The 25552-nt window shown below is 41.0% G+C and overlaps 1 protein-coding gene across 2 annotated transcripts; it reads right to left on the bottom strand.

Annotated features, from left to right (window-relative positions):
• Positions 1-3839: 3839 nt before the first annotated feature.
• crlf1a (cytokine receptor-like factor 1a) lies at positions 3840-23656 on the bottom strand. 2 transcript variants are annotated; one of them, XM_069662161.1, is made up of 9 exons: positions 23342-23656; positions 19162-19440; positions 17607-17736; positions 14843-15012; positions 8339-8496; positions 7174-7248; positions 6999-7092; positions 4667-4851; positions 3840-4543 (listed from the first exon to the last, which is right to left on the bottom strand). In XM_069662161.1, exons 1-9 carry the CDS (start codon positions 23412-23414, stop codon positions 4520-4522), a joined length of 1188 nt encoding a protein of 395 aa, XP_069518262.1. In that variant the 5' UTR covers positions 23415-23656; the 3' UTR covers positions 3840-4519. The 2 variants fall into 2 exon arrangements, with proteins under 2 accessions (XP_069518262.1, XP_069518263.1); XM_069662162.1 differs by having other exon boundaries at positions 4663-4851.
• Between the last annotated feature and the right edge of the window lie 1896 nt (positions 23657-25552).

The following is a 25552-nucleotide window of genomic DNA, read 5'->3' on the forward strand; positions in this document are numbered from 1 at the left end:
ATCTGAGTACACATGCTATTAAAAATGGAAGGACTTACACACAGCTCTTCTGTTGCAAGTGCTCATTTGACAAGCTCAGCGTTCCTGTAATGAAACCTGTGCACTGCTGGGTATTAAAATTTGGCCTTCCTCTTTCACTCAGTTAAACATATTTCAGTATCAGTGAAACCTCTCTAAATGATTTGTTAACTGCGTGGAGTAGCTGTTTTAAATTCAGTAAGATAACAGCTGCCAAGTGGCTTCTTCCAAGAGCAAACAATCCAAGCTTTTACATCTTAGGGATTCAACACATGTTTCTGTTTCTGTTTCTCTTTTATTGGCTGGTAAAACAGAAGTGGAAAGTTACTACTGTAAGAGCTTTACTCAGGTGCTTGTATTTAACCTGTTCTTAAAGGTATAATAAGGAGGATTTTCCTAGAAAAATAAAATATAGACTTTTACAAATATAATATAAATCATCACTTATGGGCCTCTATACATGTGTGTTGGTGAGTGTGTGTGCAGGAGGGGCGCTGTTGTGGTTCCCTGAGCCGATCATAATACACTACACTTCATATGCACAACATTTCAGAGACAATGTTCCAGATTAATTGACTGTATAAAAATTACTGGGCTACTGGGGGAGAGGCTAAATCTTTTAATTTGATGATTTGATGGTGGTGCAGTGGTTAGCGTGGTCGTCTCACATCCCTGTTTCGATTCCCAGTTTGGACATAGGGGGCCTTCCTGTGTGGAGTTTGCATGTTACCCACGGGTTCTCCGGCTTCCCCCCAACACTGAAAGACAGGCTTTATTGGTGAGTCTAAAATTGGTGTGGATGGTTGTCTGTCTCTGTCAGCCCTGTGATTGACAGGCGATCAGTCCAGCGTGTATCCCACCTCTAACCCTATGACAGCTAACACCAGCCCCCCCCCAACAAGCACTACCTTCACAGTTATGCTTGTTTTTATATGAGAAGGAACACAGTAACTGACATGAGCACGAGCCTCATGTTAATGTGCTAGATTTAGCCATTACTGCTAATTTTCTTCTGCAGGTTGATGATCTTTAAAAAAACTTCTTCCCACTTATTTTTCATCCTTATTTTTATTAATTACTAAGGATAGCAATAATTATATTATGTTCATTTTTTCAGCAGTTTTTTCTCTCTCATTTAACACAACATTTTTAATCAACCCTCATTCCCCCTTACTCTTAATTATTTCATTCTTTGATATACAGAGGCCTCCTGTCAATCACTCACTCTTGATCCTGTTGTTCCTGTTAAGCACTTTTCTTGCACATTAAAAAAAGAATCTAATTTTAAATAAAGCTCTGATAAATAACAAGTTGTTCTCTGCATGAGGTCAAAGTCCAAACATAGATATTTGCTTTCTTTTCATTCTTTTCCATCCCTGCACACAGAGGTAACTACATTCTTAAAAGCAGAGCCATGACCGGGTTAAAGGTGTCGCTGGTTAAATATTAAGAGCCTGTGACTCGTAGGGGTCAAGGATTCAGTAATCAGACTCTGCTGTTAATAGCAGGAGAGGAACAGGTTACACTGGCAGGAACACAACCACTGTCTGGAGACGTAGCTCACAGTTGTGGGACGGGGGTGAGATGCAGCCTGGAGTAACTAGGTTTTTGATGTTTTTCTACCATTGTTAAAAATCTAAGCTTAACCTCATTCACATAAATTGCAATAATTCTTTATCACATTTGGTGACTATCACTGAAATTTGACTGCATGTGCAAGATCACATTTGATTAATCTGACTTGATTTAAATTTTGCACAATGTAGAATTAAACTGGTTATTTAGCAACAAAACTACACCCTATATAGAAGTCTGAAACGTAGATGAAGGAAACAAGCTGAGGGGTCTCACTGTTACATCGCTTATTGCACAAGTGCTGCTGGAGTTCTGACCTGTTAAAGGAGCATCTTTGCTTATCACTATGTCGACTCTCGTAAATTTGCAGGCTAAAGGAAAGATAAAAATGTATTCTTTATTCATATTGTCCTGCCGAGAGCCAGGATTATGTTTGGTGCACATTTATACTTTGTTCTAGCTATTGGGGATCAGTGGGACTTGGAAAGTATACAAAACTAAACGTTATCTTGAAACAGGAAGTTTTAAAAAGTCTTTGGGTCATTGGAATCATTAACTAAGAAGCGCAGTAAAGCATCGGTATGTAAGAAATTATGAAAGTGTTTTCATTCCAATGCCTGAACATTGATGTGAAAAAAGAAATGCAGACAATGCAAAATATTTCATCTTTGATTTTTTTGTTTTCCTCCACACAAAAGTTTTATCCATGTTAGTCATGTACGATTTTGTGCTGCCTGTTTACAGTTGGTTTTATTGTAGGCCCTGTATTGTTATATCTGTTTTACTGTTGTTGAGTCTGTTTTGTACCGTCTCTTGTGTATTTGTTGTTGATTTGATGTATTTTAAAGGCCCAATTATGGACAGGCATTGCAAATTAGCCAAATGCTGTAGTGTGTGGCATTGGTTTACTTGTGTCATACCTGTCACTATACAAATAAACATTAAATAAAAGTTTCCTCTCTTGACAGAGTAAATATGCCCCAGAAATATATTTCATAAGGATAGAAAATATGTAATTAGTTTGTCATATGAAACTACAAACTTAGTTAAGCCTAGATATACAAGTTTCAACAATAAGTTACCTTTTCCACTTAGTCTTGGGATCGTCTGTAGATTGATTTGGCAGAGATGGCCGCCATCTTGGTTTTTATGCTAAAAAACGCACTGTGCTTCTGCTTACACTACGCATCAGACCTGATGCTGTGTTCAAAATGCCATACTATACTAGCATTACGTACTGATTTGGCCAAAATGTACTAGGTAGTGTGCAAACAAAAGCAAAATGTGCAGTATGCCAAAAATACCCGGATGTCGTACTGATTCGGAGAAAATCTCTAGTATGCATCGGACCAGTCTACCTCACCTATTGTATCCCACAATGCAAAGCGCTGGAACGTCACAACAACAGTTAAAATAGCAGACAGCAGCAGCATTCCAGCAGAGGGCGGCGCTATAGCTAAAGAAGCAAAGGTTTGCTTTTGTCCAAAACCAGAAACTGGCGCATGGCAGCATACTGCAAAATGAATTTAAAAAGCTCCTCCGTACTAAGGTGGGACGCAGCATGTAGTATTTAGTATCCAATTTCGAACACAGCATAAGTTAAGTAGAATGAAGTATAAGGTTTAGCAAACTTAAAATGTAATGTCCTTATATAAGTACACAGGGTCGCAGGAGATATTTCGTATTCTTTTTATCTAAATATCTTACTGTTCAGAATTACTGTCGACCAAATACCCCCGCTGGAAATGTATCATGCAGTTAGTTGAATTCTATGAAACACCTGGAAAAATTGATATTTGCATACAACCCTGTCTCTCATACTGTTAAAAAGGCCAGATGCACTTGGACTATTCCAACCTCCCCTCCTAGAGTGGTATGCTCCGACCCTTCAGCGCAGTGCGCCAGATCAAAGGAGAGACACCAGCGGACAGTTTTCAAGTTTGATGTTCGGTGTTTTGAGTCCTACAACACGAGTGCTTTGCTGTTGTGTGCGTCCAGTAAAGTGTGAGTACTGTTGAGTGTCTTGTAAACATTGTACCTCACAGATATAGGTTGTGTATAGAGTTAATTGCTGTTCCCTTTGATGTGTAGTGTCGCGTAGTAGCAACCACGTGTTTGAAGTGATGTGCAGACCCTCTTACTTAGACATTTTCACACAACAATAGAGATCGAAAACAACTTCAGTCATTAATATTTCTTTACTAACTAAACATAACTTAGGAAATAAAACATAACTTTATACAGTTTTAAATATGCTGGTACAATTCAGTACAAAAATAAAGGCAGTGAAACGTCTCCACACACAAACAGCAACACGTCAGTCACATACTGTCGCTCAGAAACACATGAACGCTGGCGGAACCAGTTTGGCACATTATCCTCTCACAGAACAAAGCATGAACTACAAATACTGTGTGATATGTTTTTTACATCAGGACCAGAGTGAAAGCTTTTGGTTGGGAGAATCCACAGATGCTGAACCGCCACTAGATGGTGCTTTGGATCCACAGAATACTTTTGGATGCTCGGGCAACACTTCAAGTGTGTTTGAATCCTTTTTCTGTGCACATTTAGAGCGAGTGTGTGTCATATGTCTTTATGCATGCTACAACGTCCTTTGAGAAAGCAGAGTGTGGTCTCATTTTAATGATGATACCAGAGTATCCGTGGCGAGTCCATCCTTCTCTGTTGCACTCTTTCAGACAAAAGAAAGCGCTCACGTCGGCTGGAAAAGATGCAGAAAGGAAGAACCATCCCACATTTTCTCGTTGGATGTCCTCTCAGAGACACGGATGGTGTTTTGCACAAAATGTCTGGAGCGAAATGTCTTATAATTCCCGTATAAGAAAACAATCTCTCTTCTCACTCACACACACACACGGACAGAAACACACTCACACAGTCCTTTTCTTGAAGCCAGCGTGTGCTACGATTTATCCCCTTGGAGAACCTGCATTCAAAAACAAAACACAATCTGTTACAAATCAGCTTTCATAAAACATTTGCTCTCTTCACTCGGCTCATGTGTGCATTCGTACATATGTGTGTCCCTGCGTTAGTGATGCTTACCTACCTGGTTGCGAGCTTTGTGGGATTTCTGCATCAGCACTCGCCACTGGTCGTACAGCTTCATGGACATGCTGCTGCAGCCATAGGCGTGTTTCCGCACCCAGCCGAAGAACTGCTTCAGCTCCCTGCGCAGGGTGGAGTTGGAGTCCCCGCTCGACTTTGAGTCACAGGAGCCCGACATCAACCGCTCTGCAGGAAGGGAGGAAAGAGAGGGAGGGAACGAGAGGGAGAATTAGACTTCAAAGTTTACTTATTTCCAACTTGTCAAAAATATAATACAAACGAAGAAGCAAAGAGGAAGACGTGAGAGATAGTTCAACATGTGCAGTGTGCTGTATGTGTAGAGAGTCTAAAGGCCATGAAAAGTTCAGCCAATAAATGCCCCAAGTAACTTCCCCCTGAACATTCCTGGCGTTCATGGAGAGTTCTGGGAAACTGTTCAAGTTAAATTCAACTTTTTTAACACCGAAGTGTTTTCATAGTTGTGTCTATTAGCCCTATCAGTTGTGATTACTCAGCAATTTCACTGTAAAAGTTGAAACCCATGAAAGAGCTCGCAGAGGGCCATTTGATTCCACATATATATGTGTTTATAGTTAAGACAGAAAGTTAGGGAAGATTAGCTATCACAGGAGACTGTAAGACAATCATTCTTAAAAGCTTCATCATTCTTTCAAGCTTCATATTTCACTCTGTGATACCTGTGGAGTAGCTTAGCATCATTTACAGTTAAAAAAAAACTCAGCATTTTTCTCACACTGGTGCTCTGTGCAGGTCCTCCTACATCCTCTGCCTAAAACCACTCTGTCCCTTTAAGAAACCCCGCCCCTTTGATTGCCCAGCTCTCCAAAAACTTGCTGAGGCTGCACTTTGTGATGTCACAGCGTGAAGTGAAGTGCAGCGTGTAGCTGAGAAGCCTGGGGATTACCCCAACATACTTTTACCTACAGATCTGAAACTTCACCCACGTTGAGTTTGGACATCCAACATTGTAACATTATACATATGTCTTAACATGTGGAACAGCATAATAACTCATCTTTAAGTACTTTTCATCATGTGGGGGGGGGGGAAATCAGGGGGATGTATTTAAAAACCAGGACATCAGCAGGGAGATGAGAAGGAAAAGCAAGAGGGCTAGCAAGCATGCTAAACCGCAAGCTAGCTTGTTGGATAGATAGATAGATAGATAGATAGATAGATAGATAGATAGATAGATACTCCTGTTTTAGCATCTAGCTCTGTTTGTTTTTGAGTTGATTTTAAGATTTTACTGATTACTTTTAGGTCTCTCCATGGCCTTTCCCCCAGCTATATCTCAGACTTCTAGTACTGTACGAGCCGACACGTACGCTGGGATCCTCGGGCAGAGGTCTTCTGTGTGTACCAAATGCCAGACTGAAGACTAAGAGGTACAGAGCTTTTGCTGTGCGGGCTCCGAAGCTCTGGAAGGACCTGCCCGAGGAGGTCAGGTCAGCTGAGTCAGTCATCTCTTTTTAATCCGTCCTGTTATCGGCGAGCCTTTCCCGAATTTACTTGAATTAAAATTTCTAGAATTAAATTAAAATTAAATTTATATGTTTGTTAAATGACTTATTTTAATATCTGCCTTTGATTTTATGGCCCGTCTGTTTGTTTTACTTTGCTGCTTTTGTAAAGCACTTTGTAACTTTGATTTTGAAAAGTGCTCTATAAATAAACGTTATTATTATTATTATTGGTGGTATTATTATTATTATTATTATAATTATAGATAGATGTTGTTAGGCCCATAAGAATAGAATAAAGAGACAAAATAAAAAGGCTATTAAAAGGCTCTATCAATAAAGCCATAAAAGCCCCCCGAAAATCTGAGACTTTTTTGACATTATTTGGCCTGATACTGCTAAATAGGAGAAAATGAATACAAGACAGTTGAGACTAAATAAGAAAAAAAAAAACATCTATTTAAATTCTATTGAGGCAACAAACGCAATTAACCGCAGCTTCAATTAAGGGAAACAGCATGAGTGAAATTGTGGTCAGTTTCCTGTTTTGATCTCTTTGTAAGGAGCAAGACGGGTTAGGTTTTGTAATGTCTGACTTAGCAATAATTAGATTTTGGTTTAATTTCTAAACCAATGCATTCCCCATTGATAAATCTGTCAATAAAATCAAAACAAGCTGGCAGAAGAGCAAAGAACGAACCTCTAGGTTTCCAGTGCGAGAAAACTGTGGAACATATTCGAAACTCATTTCAGTGGTACAAACCGCACCTTTAAAACGGACCAAAGGTCCCTCCACAAGAAAAAAAGCCTTCTGAGTTAAATCAGTGTGTTTTCTGAGTATGTGCTCACCACTGTGGGGTGTGGAAGCAGCAGTAGGATGACTCCACTCGCTCCAGATCCCGGCTTTACGAGAGCCGTAGATGCCCACAGGGTTACAGCGAACCTGTGGGGAAATACATCATGAACACGGGCCAAATCTGACGTGCACTTACATCAACTTCCACACATCTACGCCGTATCATACCTGGACAAAATACACTGTTCCAGGTCTGAGTCCAGCCAGTCGACAAGATGTCTGATTCCCCACGTCATCCATCACCTGCGTGAAAAAAAGAAGACACAAACAGGAACGCTGTGAGCGCTGGAGGTCCGACCGCAGTATTAAATACCAATGGGTAAAAACTTAAACACAGGGCAGGATCAACTGAACCGCAAACCATGCACAGACCTAAACACGGCATGCACACCACATTGTTTAGTGGCTCCTGATCAGCATGTTTATAAAAATATTTTCATGAAATCGTGCCTGCTGGGTAAAATCTGCTCTCTATTACTTGTTACAGAGCAGGGTACACAGAGAAACACGCAGAGGAGCGTGTACAGGTACTCACACATGCAGACAGATGGCAGGAATAAAGGCAGGCAAACAGAAAGAAACCGCAGTTAATAATGTGCTCTAATAGTCTCCACTTTGTCTCTGGCATTCGGTCTGTAAACACTTGTTAAGAGCGTCTACAACAGAAAACAGAACCTGGAAATTACAGGCATCAGAGGGCTAATCATGTGACACGAGGAAGCCAAATCTCTGAGTGTCTTTGCAGCCATATTGAAGACATTAACGGCGGAGATGTATCCCTCCATTCCTCAGCATGACCTCATGATTAGGGCCGCTTCAGAGGGAAACGGCGTTTTGTTTTCACCACCAAACCCTTAAAGCCACTCGGATTTAAGTCCCATCCCTCCGCCACCTCGCTCCACTCCCCGTCTTTTCTTTTTCCACGTTGCGAGCAAAGACTTGCTTATATTACATCTGTGTAATTACTGGAGAATCTTCACTCGTACCCAGAGGACTCATATGAATTCTGGGAAGCGGCCTCTGCACGGCTGAAGCTTTTACACTTGTGTTTTTCATTCATTAAAAGTTTGAGCGGAGGTATACACAGTGGCTCTGGCCTGTGTTTTTCTCCTGATCAAAACCTGACTTCTAGATTTATGACTGATGAAAGTTTTTGAACCGCCCAGCCATTAACTCATCTGGCAGAGGAGGCCTCAATCAGAGTAGATTAGAGGAGATTACAGCATTAGGATGAGAAACAGCTGGGACACTGCTGCTCTGGTGTATCTGCGTGTGTGTAGGAGACAAAGAGAGCAGATTTATGTCCTCATAACTGGGTGTCCTTGTCCTTTACCTTCCAGTCTTGGCTGTCCTCCAGTCTGTAGCGGATCTGGTATTTGGCCTGAAACAGGAAGTCTTTGAGAGCAGGCGGGGCCTCCCAGCGAACGCTCAGCTGGTCCTCTAACTGGCCGACGCGGCTGACGGTCACACCTGAGGGAGGGTCCGTGGTCACTGGAGGGAAAGAAGATGGAGGGAGAAATCATTAGGACTTAAAACAGTAAATACATGCAAAAATAATCATCATCAGATCACCTAGACGAAGCGATTAACTGCATGCATTACATTTTCCAGGGCAAAAATTTTAAGTGAGTGATACATATGACTGTTAAAGAAAGCAGGATGAGATTTCTTTTGGAAAACACCCACTTAAACACCTACAGGACAAAATCAACAAAGAGATGAGAGGTACGGCTTTGTCCACAGGGGGCACCAAAATCCACACAAACTGAAAGTTCCTCACAGGAGCTTTAAGTCTGATTTGACTCAAAATGAAGTGGCATAAGAATATTACATTTATCACTTGTAAGTTGCAAAAAAAAGAATAGTATATTATGTAATAATCCTAGACTCCTGGAAAACATTACATGTAAAAAATATTTTAAAATGAACCTAAAAAAAAACATACAGTGCACACTGAATCACTGAATTTCTCTTTCTGTAGAGTTTAACTTTGTACGCAAAAATGTATCTTTTGGATGTAAAGTCGATGTTAAATTGCATCAGACTATAAACAAGACTAGGTCAAAACCTCGTATGTCGCTGACTGCATCAGGTCAATGTGCGCTTTTGTGGGCAATATGTTACAAGGACTGTCCTCATGAGGCCGATGACAACGTGTTTGAAAGCAGGCGCACACTGCAGACGTAGGTGAGGACAGTGGACGAGTATCCAGTATCCAGAGCTGTATAGACAGAGAGTCGCGTCAGTGGAGGTCAAATATGCTCCATGATCCGCCATTGCGATGTCACAACTCTCTCTCTCTATGGCTCTGAAAGTACAGTCAGTCAGTTACTCAGTCAGTCAGTCACATACAGACCTGTGTGTAGGGTTGACCCCGGCGGTCAGCCAAAAAAGATCTTTAAAACAGCAGCACTGCTTGATTTTTTTTGGCCACTTGGGGGCAGCAGAACAACTTAAAACATAAAATAGCTGGGTGTCAGTTTAGCCCAGCGCTTAAATCGCATCGATCCCGTGGCCCCGGGTTCGCCTCCAACCCCCAGCCCCCTGCGCGTGTCATCCCCACCCTCTCTTACCTGTTTCCAACACTATCCACTTTCCTCTCTTTAACAGTAAAGGCATAAAAAAATTAAAAACAAAAAAAACACGAAATGGAATGTTAGCAAACAGTCGTTTGTTACACACATCATTATTTGGAGTCGAGTCTTTCATCCAACAGTTACCGTCTTTTAGCTCTGTTTTTGGTCGCCTCCAACTCCCGAGGGAAACATCCGCCTCTGTAGCTGCTTAATGCTCCATAATGCTCACCCCCCCCTTCCGCCTCTGTGTGTTTTACATATAAGACGGAACGCAACAGAGGCGTAATAATCCCGCCTTGAACTGGCAGTGTAAAAAAGGCTACTGTTTCAGTGCTCTTCCTCAACGAGGAGAGAGGGCAAACGACCGTTCATTTGGAGCGGAAATCTCAGAGTCGTCTAATTGCGACCTCAGGACACGTTATAGAAATCTGATGTAGTGGTGGCAATAATTTTGTGGCAGTGCCCCACAAATTGTATGTAGTGGAAACACTGTCACCAGCTAGCTGGTAACTTTGTCTGTCTGCTGTTTGGGACTGAATATGTAAATATATAAATATTGATGAGTGTAGCTTTAAGGATTTCAGAAATGTCTTTAAAAACAGTGTGTTACAGCTTTTCTAGTTTGTTTTTGAGAATAAAAACAGGCTGCGTGTGTGACTTTAACGTCATAATCAGTGCAACATCTGAGAGTCACACACTGAGGTTTATTTTTTATTTATTACAATCATTAACAAGTATTTATAGACTCTTGAGAACTTAATGATCAACTTCTGTCGAACAGATGGCCCAGATTATGATTTTCATTCAAAAGTCCATAGCTCAGGGGGCTTCCTTCTACAGTTTGGTTGCAGAGAAAATCCATTCATTTCCACTTTAAAGCAGTAGGAGTGATGTCTTTATGTGTAAGAGCACATTGAAGGATTGTTGTGTGTTGGCGGAGGTCTGCGGTCTCTGAGAGCCCTCTAACAGTTGACTTGTGTGCGCAGGAAGAGGGCTTTTCATCTGACAACCATTATGTTTTCGACAAACAAACATATGGTGACAGACCATAATTTTAACTTTGACTTGGGCTTGTTAAGATCGTCTAAGTCTAAAGTCATTCCTTAACAATAAACAAACCAGGCGACGCGGGGGAAAGACGGAAAGGGAATGAATCGGTGGAGGGGAGGGTTGACGCTGGTGGCACGCACACCATCTGTCTAAGAAAAAGATTTATTTTCAACATTAAAGTGAAGAAGAAAGAAAAGTTTAAAAGCTGACACATCTTAGTAAATTAAAGAAAATAACGAGGGCCATTTTCTCGTTTTTACGACAGTATCACCTTAGTGCAGACCTTCACCAGAGCACGGAGTGAACTGAACACCGTGCATGCAGAGTGTGTGTCACCTGTCTGTCGTGTGGACCCACTGCACGCGATCAACTCGCCTACACTCGTGTTCGCCCAGCCTCGATGGTCACTTGTTGAATTGACGAGTCTTTTTAATCCAAACAGCTCCCCACAAGGTTGTTTTAGTTAACAGTATAACACTGTTTTCTTAAAATAGTTAGTTCCGACCAAGTACTCTGATTGGATAAGAGGCGTCCATGAGTGCTGACATAGAGAACAACATCACTGGGACTTTTCACTCTGTGTATCACTCCGCCTCGGCCATGTGATCTGAATACTGTTAATTAACATTACAGCAGAACGTGTATGTGTACATTGATTAAGCTGGTACCTCTGAATCACACAGCAGACTAAATTAAAACCTACAGATAAATGTACATCATACAAAGCAGCTGCTCTGTGGTGACCTGTAGACACAGAGTGCGGGAGAATGTTTGGGTTGCTCGGCAACAAAAGTCCAGTTTCAGTTAAGTTGTGGAACTAGTTGAGTTGGTGGAGCAAAAAATTATTTATTGTTGATTGTTACTTTTTGCTACTATTTGCAGCTTGAATAACTGTTGTATAAAAGCAGTATCACGCTCGAGGTCGTGATGTTATACTGTATATCAGCACTGCTGTGATTATATGATTATCTACAGCCGAATCACAGCAGCGATGACATTCAGTAAAACATCACTCCCTCTAATGTGATGTTTTTCGCTAGGTGTGCTTTGAGCAGCAAATCAGCCGCTTGCAATACACAATGATTGGGGGCGAATTATCAGTCGCGTCACAGTTCGTACCCACTGAACGCAAAACAAGTGTGGTAAAAGAAGGAGGGGGTTTTGTAGACTAGGAGAAGAAAATAGACTTAAAAGTACCAAATTAAAGTAGTATTTGTTAATTGTTTGTAAGTACATGAAAACATGCTGCATTTATCTGGTATAATTTTCTATTTTTATATCGCAATATACAAAGTATATCGCAGAAAGAAAAGTTATTGCAATGTCAGTGTTTTCCGATATCTGCCGCTCTAACCCCAGTAACAGATATAAACATAAAAATAACTTGTGTACAATTATTCCAAAAACTGCCACTTTTGTTTTCCGTAGCTAATTTAGAAACTATTGTTTAAATTGTACCTACAATACAGAATCGAGCTATTTGTCCCTTGACATAGGCAGATGAGCTCTTCTTGACATTAAATTCATTTGGCCATAAAAGTCAGTGAAACATGACAAATATGCGATGAATCATAGTTAACATATGTTGTGTCATTCTTCATCACATCATCATCTCACAGTCAGACACTAACACAAGTTGCCTCTCGTCTCCGGGTCGAGAGGATTCCCTGCGACTGAGGAATGCAGAGAAAACTGGAGGTGTTTCCGCCTCGCCTTCATGACTGATTAGACATGAGCGTAGACCTGACTCACGGCAGCTCGACGCGAGGTGTGGTTGCTGTGTTTTATGACCCGCCACTGTTGTGGAAACTGCTCATGAATGGCCAGGGCAACCTGAGCGAAACAAAACGCGCACACGAGTCCAGAAGCTGCCTACACTCTGCCTGCCTGTCTGTTTCTATACTGTTACCAGGCCCTGCCCTGCCCTCAGGGTGTGTAAACAGGTGTGTGTGTGTGCGTGCATACATTAGGGATCCGTAAGAGATTACAGCTTGACGGACGCTTGTTTCCTCGCCTGTGACGTGTCCGCCTCTGAAACTCTATATGGTTTTCTCTCAGTACATTTCCCACACACTGTTCGGAGCGTGTCAGGAGTCACCCAGGTGAAGAGCTCCAAGCTAATCACGTTGTATTATTTCAGGTCCAAGTCTTAAAGCCTCAAAGCCCGAGCTCCTCGGGCCTCAGGGGTCTGCAGCCGGCTCAGAGATGGGATTAGGTTCGGGGGATCAGTGTGGAACATTCCAGCGCTACATAAAAGGGGATAGCCAGTGTTTTCTGTGTGTTTCTGTGTGTGTGTGTCCAGTGAGCATGAGTAAAGAGAAAATGAGCTCATCAAAAGAGAGGGCGTTCCCATTTGTCACACACCTACGCCTGTCCAGGTGTGTGCATGCATGTGTGTGCGACTGTGAGTGTGTTTTTTTAAGGGGATATTGAGAAAAGAAAAGAATTTGGTCTTGATGCATGCTCCGTTTGCTTAAACCGCACTAAGCTCGGCAAGAAGCCGCATAACAAAGCTTTAAAAGGAAACGCAGCTCAGACAGTGTGAAGCTGCAGGAGCGCTTGAAGTGATGCTCTTATTCAACATTTAAAGGGGGTCACAAGATAAATCCAAGGGGTCATTAAAGGATAAAAAAAACTAGAGTACATTTTTTACCTTAAAGTTCTTTGTAATCGCAAACTTCTGTTTATTTTGGGAATTTGAATTGAGAGTTATGATAAAGACTGGAAGCAGCTAGCTGGGCTCTGTGAAAACAGAGTCACTGCTGCTGGCTAAGAAAATCTCTGGCACTTAACCCCTGTAAAACCACAAATTGTTGTTATTACACTTACGTGTTTTTTTATATGGAATAATCGAACAAGGTAAAACATGTTTATTAAAACACTTATGAGGTGCTAGAAGGCATATTTTTATGTTTTGAGTAGCTGTAAACCCCACCCTTATAGTCTTAATGCTAAGCTAAGCTAAGCGCTTATTGCTCTAGCTCCAGAGCAGATACATGAGAGTGACGTCAATCTCATCCAACTGCTGGTAAGAAAGCAAATAAGCACATTTTCCCAAATGTCTTACAATTTCTTTAAAGAGCTCCTCCAGTGAAAATCAAGTGTTTAACCTTGTAAACATCTCCATGTGGCGTTTCTCAAAACATATTAGGGACAACATAAGTCTGCTTTTAAACTGCAGTGTACCAAGGACAGGCTGAACATCACGTTTTCAGATTGGCAGGTTTGAGACGTCACAAACCTAAGGAGCCAATCCCGTTAATGGACGTGGTGACGCTATGCATCTCATCACGTGCAACCTATGGCAACCACTTCGGCGATGCGTGAGCCAGCTGTAACCGTCAACGTAATTTTGGCAAACTCACTACTGACTAACGTTACTACTACTAATTACTACATTTCAAGCTAGCTAAGTTTCAATAAGTTGCTACTAAACGATGGCAGAGACGTGTTTTGTTTGTGGCTGTAATTTTTAATGAGGGAGAAGGAGGAGGTGCCTTGAAAGCGAAACATATTTTGTAGAAAAAACATATAAGACAATTTCTTATTTCAAGCAGAGCATTTTCTTAAAACATGGCTGGAGCTGGTCTTTAAATCAACACTACACACTACAATAAACAAATCAATCCTTCAACTGCCTTTAAGAGCAAAGTTAGCTGGATGAGAGTTAGCGTGATCATTTTAGCTAGCTAACACCACGTTACCGAATCCAAAATTGTTGGGTTCATATAGAAGTTATTTGGTTAAGACGGTCTTTGATTAGGCCTTTTTGTTCCTTTGAGTGTTGGGTTTATCTACATATTATTTATCACTTTATTTATGTTTTATTAATTTCTATTAATTCACTTATTTTCTAATAATTATGTATGCTTTATTTTTCTTTATTATCATTGTTATTATGTCATTTGGCCCCAAGACTAGGAAACAGTTTAATGTTGTTAAATAACAGTATGTCATTTTTGCTGCTAGAGGACTCTCAATTGAAACATAAAGTAATACCTGGTGTTTTTCATGTTTACCCAGAACACAGGCGACCAAATGAAATGCACTATTATCCTTTGATGAGTAGTCGCAGGTTGCTTTGTTTTTTCTTGGGTCACAGGTATCAACTGTCCTACATTATAGCCTAAAGGTTCATTGACACCAGGATCTAAGCTTAAAAAAAAAAGTAGTTCAAAAGAGTGTCAAAGTTCACGTCTTCTCACACTCACCCACGTCTAGGATGTCGAGGGTGATGACATCAGAGGTAGCTTGCCCGAGCTGGTTGGAGGCCTCCACCCAGATCTCGTAGGGCGTGAAGAGGTGCAGGTCCCGAGTGATGCTGCAGGAGTACGGCTGCGAATGAGTGTAGTCCTCACACTCCTTCTCCTTACCGTACCATCTGTGAGGAAACAGAAAACACTGAAATAACTCTGCACTGCATTAAATAAACTGCTTGAATAATTCATGTGATATAGAATTTATTGCATAATGTGTTTCTAGTTAAGACTTTATCTGGCACCGGAGGTTTTATTAAGTCCTTGTTTACACTAAGATGACTGCCGTAAGAAATTTCCATGCGGTTGGCCAGCCTATGGGCACTGCATGTCAAGTTCCCTTCTGGTGTTTTTAAACCGCTGATTTAATTATTTAAAAATGTGAATAGAGCTTACAACCCATCTGAAACTCATTTCCAAAATGTACCGTTCCCAGACCAAAAAGCAGTTTTCGTAATTCTCATAAAATTTGGCTTTTCTATGGATGAAGAGCTTTCAGCCTGAGGCAACCACTGAAGTTATTTTGCTTTGCTAACAAAGGTCTGCCAAAGAGATACAGTATTCAGGGTTCCCACTCTTTTTAAGAAATAATTTTCCAGGAGTTTTTCTTGACAATACAGAATATCACTTGCTCGCAAACGGTCCTCCTTTGTTTTTAATGATGCAGGGTTAATGATGAAGTGTCTCAAGCCCCTTTTACACTGATAGTTCAAGGCGGAATGGCGGGGCGAAGTCGTTCATTAAGCCTTCATCTATCCAAGTTACACCTGAAAGAACATAGCAATATATTGAAAAAAAAAAAAGATTGTAATATTCAAGTGTCATACTTTTCTATCGTCTTGTCAGTTGCTTAGAAAACGTCTCAAGGCGGCAATCTTATATCGCTCGCAGGACTCGATTGCGAATGTGACAGCTCTGGGAGCCTGGAGTTGAGGCAGCAAACTTATGCTACCGGCTAGCTGACATCAGAATATGTCATCAAGTAATTTTAAGTCAAAAGATCCGGTGTTTTAGTTGAAATTAGCATCTCGATCGCGATCATATTATCTAAACAAACAATCCATTTACTTCACATGCTTAACATAAAATGACGTGTGTTCATACTTACAGGAATATAACTATTAGCTGCTCACTTTGCATTGCTTACAATCTGCTGCTTCAATACTGCACACTAACCAGGTACGGCCACCTCAAAGGGTCAAAACTCAGAAACGCAATGGGTTTAAAAATATAGCCACCACTAGGAGGAGACATTTGCATGCCAGCCAGGTGAGGGCAAACCTGTCATACCGCACAGCTTATCCTACCAACAGTCATGTTCAAACAAAAATACGCACCTAGGTTTATGTATGCAATCTGAGTGAGGGGCTAAACTAAATTAAAATTTTCCAGGACAACATAAATTATTTCCAGGATATTTGGTCATTTTAATCCATTTCCAGGTGTTTCCAGGACTGGAAAACTAGTCTCTAAACTTCCAGTTTTTCCAGGGCGTGTGAGAACCCTGAATATTTTGCCTTGTTTCCCTCTGAACTTTAGCTTGTTTCTGAGGCATGACCATACTTTGAAAACATCTCATGACGTGTTAATTTTGAGTTGGAACATTGGCAATAGGCTCACTGAGTGGACATTTGACCCATTTGAGCCCAAGGCTGATTTTACTCGGTTGTCTCTCCCTTAATGTACATGCTAATGGCGTGGTCCCTCGTGTATCTGCAAGTTGACATTTTCAGAGTAAATAGAGCTACATACAGTAGAAATCTGATCAGTTGACCATTCCCTGAACCCCCTCTTCACCCAATTGTCAAATCATAGCTTAGCATGACTTGGAAAAGGGTCTCCTGTATTATGAAGCCATGTTCAGGCTAAAATAAGAGTGATTCTGTAGTTTAAGGAAAGACTTCAGAATGTGGTGTCAATTCAAATTTAACAGTTTGATTAACAGCTCCGTTGCAATTGCTAGCATGCCTGGCTAACCTGGCTAACCAAGTTCAACTTTTAAGTAAAGAGCCTATGAACAACATTATTTTGTGCAGTTAGCTTAGCATTTCCATGAGTTGTAAAAAAAAAACATCCTCAATGTTAGCAACTTCAGCAACCACAGACACATTTTACCACATTGGTGTAGTCATCATACAACTTTGAGAAGACTAAGCTAAGCTAAGCTAAGCATACCAACTTTTTTCCTTATCACACTAACTATACACTACAGCTAGCTCCTCACACAAGGCAGCTTTAGCTTTAGTCTTTTAGCATATTGTGTGTGCTTTGTAGCACTCACGTTTATATGAAGGCTCTCTTGTTTTAAAACAAGTCTGTTAATATCTTAAAAAGTCAAATGGACACAAAATTTTCAAGCAGCCTGTGAAGCAACCAGTAGCACCTTTAGTTAGCTAGCTTCAGCTGAATATGATGCTATCTCTCACACTCACCTCTATCCGAAAACAGGCAACGGTTGTTGCTAAAATTAATGAGCATTTCAATAGTAAAATACCATTGTAACCATATTTAAATATGTGTGCCTTGCAAGATCGGGCCTGACAACAGTAACTAAGGGGGGCGGGGCTTAGTGACTGGTCAGTTGGTATGCTAGTGGGCTCATGGAAAGTTATTATTTTATTAGTTTTAAGAGTAAATATTCTATTCTGAATTGAATGTAGCTGTTATGTGTGTGTGTGTGTGTGTGTGTGTGTGTGTGTGTGTGTGTGTGCGTGTATACCTGAGTTTGTACTTGAGCCTGTACTGCGTGCTAATGTTGGTCTCTCCTCGTCCTCCTGGAGCCCAGCTGCAAGTCAGGTCTTTGGTGTTCCTGGACCAGCAGGTCAGATTGACCGGCTTCTCTGGAGGCACTGGAGGGGCAGATGGTAAGATTGGGGGGGGAGAAAGAGGGATGAAAAACAGAGTGAGAGATGTGTGTGAGGAGAAAGAGGGAGTAAACCAAAGAGAAAGAAGAAGGCCAGAGTCCAGTCATTACTTCAGCCCCTTCCTCCTGTTTGTGTAATTCACCCACCAGTGATGTTCCTTAGAAATTGGTCTGTTTTTTGTTAATTGGTGTGTTTGTGTGCGTGTGTGTGTGTGCTGTCTGATTTGGTCAGAGTCAGGCTCCCTGCCAACATTCCTCGTCTCTCAGAACACAAGGTGCTCAACACCAGTGTCACACAGAGATTAGGATCCCAACTGCATCATCGTGTGTGTGTGTTTGTGCAAGCACGTTTCTCCATGGTTATATTTTTGTATGTATTTATGTCGTGCATGTGTTCATGTATTTCTACCTTTGAGAAGAACATATTTACATGACCAGATTATTTTAAAGGTTATTAACTTGTTTAAAAGCTTAACAAAAAAGCAAGTAGTAAAATATCCTCCCAACTGTTCATTACAGCTTACAGACCGACTTCCTGGTTCATCTTTGACCTACTGTACTTGCCATAGTTGCGTGTGTGCACAGGTTGCCCGTGCAATGCAGGATAATTACCGACATTAACAGTGTGGTAACTTTGATTTTATCTCCAGGTAAATAGGTTTAGATAATCTGGCTTGTTTAGAACTATTCTTTTGTCTTCTTTTCTGATCATCTAACTGCTTGTTTTTTCAACCAGGGTTAGCTTAGCTTAGCACAAAGACTGGGAGCAGGGGAAAACACATAACCTGATTGTGTCCTAATCTGCAAACCAGCCCCTTTTAAGCTCACTTATTAACATGATATATCTCTTTGTTTAATCCAAAGAGGAATCAAAGCTTTAAGAGCAAGCTAGCAGCAATGACATGACAAAAGGAGGCCTTAATGCTAAGCTACATGCTATAACTTCAAAACATGACAGTGTTTTTGGCTGTCACTAGAGAAAACTGTTAAATGTAGATATTTAGGGCTCCGTCTTAACAATAAAATCCAAGAAAGTTCACTTAACTTATAAGACATATATATTTAAGGGGTATTTAGCAATGTAATGTGTAAATGCCAGTCCTCATAAGTACAGAAGTACAAACACGTGTCTGTCTAAAGTGACCCGTGCCCTATGAGTGATAGTGCGAGTAATGGACCACACAGGAGGCCTCTCGCTGGCCTGAAGGCAGGAATACTAAACATAAAATACAGCCGCGACTGTTGGGACACTAAAAAAAGCTGCCCTTCACTTCCATGTTGTTTTCCCTTCATTCCAATTTCCCCTTCACTCCTGTTCTAAATTTTATTTTCCATTTTGTTTATCCAAAATGAAAAAATATGAACCTTAAAGGCTGAAGAATAATATAATCACTGACAGACGTCCACTTACTCCCAACATAGAGGCAGGATCCAGCCAGGATGTGTCCCTTGTGGTTGTGACAGACCAGGTTGTCTCCGGATGTTTGCCGGGAGGCGTTGAGTCCTGCCAGCGTCACGCTGAGGTTAGTCGGGCTCAGCACTCTGTACATGGAGGTGGGCAGCTGCTGACCGTTGAGCGTCCAGAACAGAGAGCTGGCGTGGACGCCGAGGTCGGGGTGGACCCAGCAGCTGGCGGTCAGGTTGGACCCCATGCGGAGGACGGGGTCCTGGGGGTAGATTAGTGCTACATCTGGAGGAGGAGACAGTCGATTATCCATTTGATACATAAAGGTCAGTTTATTTGGGATAATAATTGTCTCCTGGACAGACCTTTGTCTAAGGCAATAACCCTTATGATGTCATAGTGAGGTCATCATTGCAAGTTTAGCTGGAAACTTCAAATACTGGACGCAAAGCTTGAACATGTGGGATTTGAAAGATTATGGATGTTTACCAGACATTGAGTTTGAATGAGAGATATACAGCTGCATTATGGGATACGTAGTATCTAGTGTTTTGGGAGCTTGACCCATAATTTACCCCTTTCCCACTTTGAAGAAGACCCGCTTATAGATGCCGATTGTCTCTTTTCCCATTGACTCGAAGCCGAGGTGATAATTACCCGGGTTTGAATGCCGATTGTAACCTTTCCGATACGATACCGATAACATCACAATACAGCCATTCTGCGATATTTGATATTTCACAAGACAATCACATAATGATACATCAAATTAATTTCCGCTCACGTTACCCTCATTCACGTCATAAGTGCCGCCACAAGGAGTCATGAAGTATTAAGGCAGTGAGTCAAAACTGCAGGGAAGTCTGTTTAGAGCGCCATAAATATTTGCCAGCCTATTGATAATTGTATTGCACGAGTCAGGATGACGATATATTACCACATCGATATTTTGGCCCACCCCTATTACTGATCGTTGCTTATTTTTTAATCGTCTTGGCTTCTTAATCCTGTAAAACTCTGTAGGAAAGTCGCTTAATAATTAATATAATAAATTAATCATATTTTCCTTCCAAATATGAAATAACTTTGTGTGTGCGTGTGCGGCTTCGTCTCGGAGTTGTGTTGTTGTGATGTTAAGTGATTTGTTTTCAGGCGTCTCCTGCAGAAAAATATTTGGGTCTCAATCTTCTAAAGCAACAAACAAGCAAATAGTGGAAGACTTTTTGCTCTCACATGTAAACACAACACAAGAAGAGAAAGAAAGAAATCCTGAAGCGATTCATCAAGAGCCTTTTTTCTCAGATTGCTGATCATTAAAAATATGTTGCCCACCTAAGTAGACCACCCTATGAAAACACTCTCCTGCGCCGACGTCTGTGCAGAATCGACTTGAGCGCCGAGCGTCAACACTTTGTCAGACCACTACAAATCCTCGCCCGGGGCCACCTTCTTTTCAGCTGCCAGCCTCCTTACGCTGACAGACATTGTGTGCTCCTTTTATGGAGGAGCCGCCTTTGAAGAAGTTCATTCAACCGCATCTCCACATTGATTTTCATATCGTAAGCCTGACACAACACTTCCTCACAGTTATGCACACACACGAACACAAACAAACACATGCGGAGAGAGTATAGAGGGGGGGGGTTGTCTTTGTCACCGGATACAGTGGGACTCGTGATTAGCCAATAATATGCCGACCCAGCTGAATAACAAGCAGTGTTTATGTATTTGGGGCGTATAGACGAGACTTTGCCCCGGAGCGGGGTGTGAAGGCCCAAAACACCCTGAATTTAACAGTTCAAACACGACACTGAAAGACACAATTACTGCTGTTTATTGTCTCTACTTGACACGCTCACTGGAGGAAATGGCTTGTAAATGTTATTTGTTTGGAAAGGCGGGTTAAAGTGGAGCTCTGATCAGCGACGATAGAGACGACGGAGTTATTGGGAGCAGGACGGGGATGCTCCGACGACATTTTAGCTGTCTGAAAAACAAAAAGCGACACGACGTCCCCTCCTGTTTTCTAAAGAACTATTCACCCTCCACTCATCCATGCAGGAGTCTAAAGAGAGCTTCTACTTTCCTCCGTCTGCGCCACAATAGACGTACATGTGGAACGTTTTGAGGGGCCAGTGTGGACGAGCCAAGTAGAAGAAGTCACGCAACATTTAGCGACAATGAGCCGTGCAACAGCGTCTGAAAAGGGGTCGAGGAGACGGGGACGGATGTTTTTCTGTGGATTTACACTTTAGGTATTTAACCGAACTCCTGGATGGAGAAAGGAAAGGGCAAGCGCGGGGTAAAGGGAGGATTTAGGATTTGAAAAGTTAAATCTAAAGTGAAAAAGTTGTCTTCTTAAAGGGTTTTCTGCTTTTTAGAGTATAACACTTAGTATTAAATAATCACATCCAACATAAATACCTCTTTATACACTAACAGGACGCATAAACTCCAACTTACAAGCTGCACTAAAAGCTGATTACATGTTAGCGAGAAAATTCCACATTTAAACTGTTTTATTTCGGTGGCATCTGCAAACCACAAAACACAGAGAGTGCAGGGGAAGCACCCTCCATTATTACAGTGAATAAAACAGTAACGACCAATTAGGCCCTGTAATAAACAGCAGGGCAGCTCGGGATCACAGCCCATTGTCTCCTCTAAGCCCCTGAAACTACACTTTCTTTTATTAGCGCCTTTCAAACAGGATGAATAACAGGAGATCCTTTCAGAGGAGCTGCTCTGCCAGTGAGCTCACCATAAAAACTAATCCAGCCACTTAAACGGGGAAGCGGACATAACTTTGATTTATTTATGTTACTGTGCATTAAGCTGCCGGTTAACATTCTCCAAAACCCGAGCAAGTGATGTCACTGTTTTGTTGCGGTCCGTGAAGCCCCCCTCGCCCTCCATGTGTTAAACGAATTATGGCCTGACTTGTTGAAATTCAGCCTCCGGGGAGATGAGTTTTCTCTGCGGGGATACAACAGCTATACTTCAACAGGAGAGCATCAATAACGCGCGGTGTCAGGTGGACACGGGCATTTGTCTTTTTTTAATCTGTACAGTCAGTAAAGAAGACAGTGAGCCCTTATTATGTAAGGTGAAATCTGTTGAGTTATTTTGCTCGGGCCGTACAGTGACCTCTCAGCTCATATGTGTTCCTCGATATATTTTAATGCTGGTTTTATCCTCCTATGGAAGTCCTTTATCTTTGGTGTCATTAACTGGAGTTAAAGTCTTAAATCTCCATTAATATGAACATAATATTCCCATAAAAAATATCAATCTGTACACAATGTTTGCACTGAATAATGTCATTTTAAATGAGTGATAATTACTGATTGCTTTCAGTGTTTTTGTAATGTTTGAATTGTCATATAGCCTTCTAAAATATTTTTAGAATAAAAAAATCCTACAATAGCCATCTAAAGTCATGTCATTAATTTCTAACGATCGCATTGACTGATATCCTTCTAAAATAACAACTATGCTCTATTATATAATAGCTCAACATTGCTTGTAGTGTGTTGTGTAATGTTTTCATTGACTAATTCGCCATTTAAAGCCCTGTAGTTTAAATGTAATAGACTAATATCCTCCTAAACTGTATCCTATATGAGATCACTATAATATCCTAATCTTAACTTGTAGTATACGTCTAACAGTTGCACTGACCTACAGCCTTCTTAAATAGTATTTTGACATAAATATAATATTTTAAAATAACCTTATTAAGACTTGTAGTTTACTCATGATTATCCTCTTGAAATTATAATTGTATCCTCCGTGATATCCCTAAGGTAGCCTTATCTTAGCTTAGAGTGTTTTTGTCATGTTTCATGCTCTTCTAATGTTTGGGTTGACTTAATAACCTCTTAAAACAGTATTTAAAAGTATTAATAGCATAATTAAGGCCTGTAGTTTAAATCTGGAGTGTTTGCACTGATAATAATCTATTAAAATGACTTTTCCTGCTGCTAAAATGTGTGCATCTGTAATATCTTTAAGAACATGCGTACCACAGTGGGTCAATGTCACACATGGCTGTTTACAGTCATATCTATGGGTGGCACATGGATTAAACTGATCTCAGCAGATCTAAAAGACATCCTAAACTCAAACCCTTCCCATGAACAAGACCCTGACTTTGCGCATCGATGGACATCTGTGTGCAACTTACGTGTGGACAAGGACAGCACGCCGGGGCTGTTCAGCATGAGGAAAACCAGGCAGATATCCCAGACGGCTTTCATGTTTCCCACAGTTTGTTTTATTTCTGTCTTGAGTCCAGGTCCTCGTGTTGTTGTGATGTCGCCTTCTTTTCGATCCAGGAGTGAAATTACGCACAGTGGGAAGAGGAAAAACAGCCCGGGTTCAAGCTGAGTGCTCCGGATTTTACTAACAAGACAACTCTGAGGAGTGAAGGAGCGCGCGAGGAAAAGTGAGACCCGGTGGGAAAAGTCCCTTACGAGGACCCATAAGGCCACTCGTCCTGTGTAAAAGCTAAAAGGGAGAGTAAACCGCGTCCTGTTTGCAGCCTTTCCCCTTCTTAATGCTTCCTGCAGCTCAATCATACACAAGTTCATACTTTTTAGGCCCCTCCCCTCTCTCTCTTTCTCTCTCTCTCTCTCTTCCCACACAGTCGCCAGTCATTTCCCCCTCTTTCCGTCCTTTCACTGCTCCTTCTCTTTTTTTTACTCCCTCTCCCCGCTTCAGTGATGGGTTGGTAGGGGAGTCAGGGCCATTCACTTTCAGTGAATCACTGTGTCTCTGTTTCTTTCCATGCCTCAGGTCTCCGCTTTACAGTTTTTCACCATAGGAGGCTGTTGAGTCACTGAGAGTAACAGGAAAGGTTCCCCAATCCTAAAGTGTCTTTCTTTTATCTCTTTGAGACCCTCTTTTTTTTTTTACACACAAAACAGTCTTTGTGCCCTCATGAATTATTTTCTCTTTAAATACCAGTTTTGATTCAGATATGATTGACAGGTCTGTATTGTGAAGCGCTGAATAACATAGAAAAGAGTAGGATGTAGTCGCACTAATACCCTCTTTTACACTTAATCAATCTTTTATGTGCAATAATTGTGTGCTGGATTGAAAGAGTCTATTGACCATAGATGACATTTTTGCCCTTTGAGAATTTGCTTTATTAAACACATTAGCCTATGTGTGATTCAAAAACTAGTCACAACAGCACCTTTTCATACCTTTTCTGATCTTTTTACTTATATAATCTATTGATGTGTGTGTGGGAGTCTGTTAACTGCTGGACGATAAAGCCAGAAACATATCAAACACCCTGGAGTTCTGCTGCAGCAGCCTTACGTCTGTTAGCATACAGTGGCAAATGTTAGCCAACATTAGCCACCGTAAGCTAACGGACGTAAGGACTTAATGTTAGCTAACATTAGCCAACTTTATCTTTACATCTTTTGTTAAACTAACATTATTGAGTCACTTTGCTAACATTATGTACATTTTTTATTTGTGCTAATATATAATGCTACTTTTTTAGCATTTAGCATCTTGTATTAGTATCCTCTGTGGCTTGTTTTAGTCAGTCAGACTTTGGCTAGTTTAGGTTTAGCTAATACGAATACTGGCATGTATACTTCAGATAGACGGTCTACATTTAACTGTTCAACAAAGCTGTTTAATTGTTAGTTTAGTGGACTAGTTTGCCAAGAATTCTGGGTAAATTAAGACAGTTAAAAAAAATATATAGCTGACCTTAAGGCCACTTTTCTCATTTTAGTCCAGCAGACATGGTTGACGACAATACGTGACACGGACATTTTTCAGTGAGGAGTATAACAATACAAAAGGATTTCCAGGGGCATTAAATACAGACGTCAGACTTTTCTTGAACAAACAAAAGAAATAATTGATGATGTCTCACTGCGGTAGGTCTCTGCCATCTCTTAAAATGAGTCTTTCCTTTACTTTCACCACAACATTGTCAGCAAACCACTGGTTAAGATGTCTCATAGGTCACTTTGGGGCCAGGGCGGCTAAATCAAAGTATGCTACGAGCCTAAAATTACAAGTTTTGTCTTTTTGAAAGAGTCTGACTTGCATTGGACTAATCCAACATTAAAATTAAGGCTTTTAAAGCATTTATTCAAACATCTATGTTAAACCAGCCTTTGGATACACTTAAACAAAAGTCACATCGTCTGGCTTTAAAGTGAAAATTGGCTTTAGAGAAAGCTAACCTACATTTCTGTAATATTCCATATAAAACATGACCCTGTGGTTTACTTTGAGGGGATCTACTGTTTATATGGTTTACAATCCTATTGTGGTGAAAATGCCACACAAAATTTCAAACACACAGTGACTAAGCTTGAGTCAAAATATGACGCCCCAAAGCAGCCACAGACTGCCTCAT

This window comes from Semicossyphus pulcher, unplaced genomic scaffold (genome assembly GCF_022749685.1).
Source record: "Semicossyphus pulcher isolate SPU_LCO1_2020_fin unplaced genomic scaffold, fSemPul1.0.p SCAF_14, whole genome shotgun sequence".
NCBI classification, from domain to species: Eukaryota; Metazoa; Chordata; class Actinopteri; order Labriformes; family Labridae; genus Semicossyphus; species Semicossyphus pulcher.

Bases quoted from the DNA above. Each gene is read 5' to 3' on its own strand.
- crlf1a (XM_069662161.1), bottom strand. From the start codon at position 23,414: ATGAAAGCCGTCTGGGATATCTGCCTGGTTTTCCTCATGCTGAACAGC. The intron at 17,737-19,161 runs GTAAGTGGACGT...CTGCCCCTCCAG, and splicing joins ATCCTGCCTCTATGTTGGGA to TGCCTCCAGAGAAGCCGGTC. The intron at 8,497-14,842 runs GTGAGTGTGAGA...CTTTCCCTCCAG, and splicing joins CCTCGACATCCTAGACGTGG to TGACCACGGACCCTCCCTCA.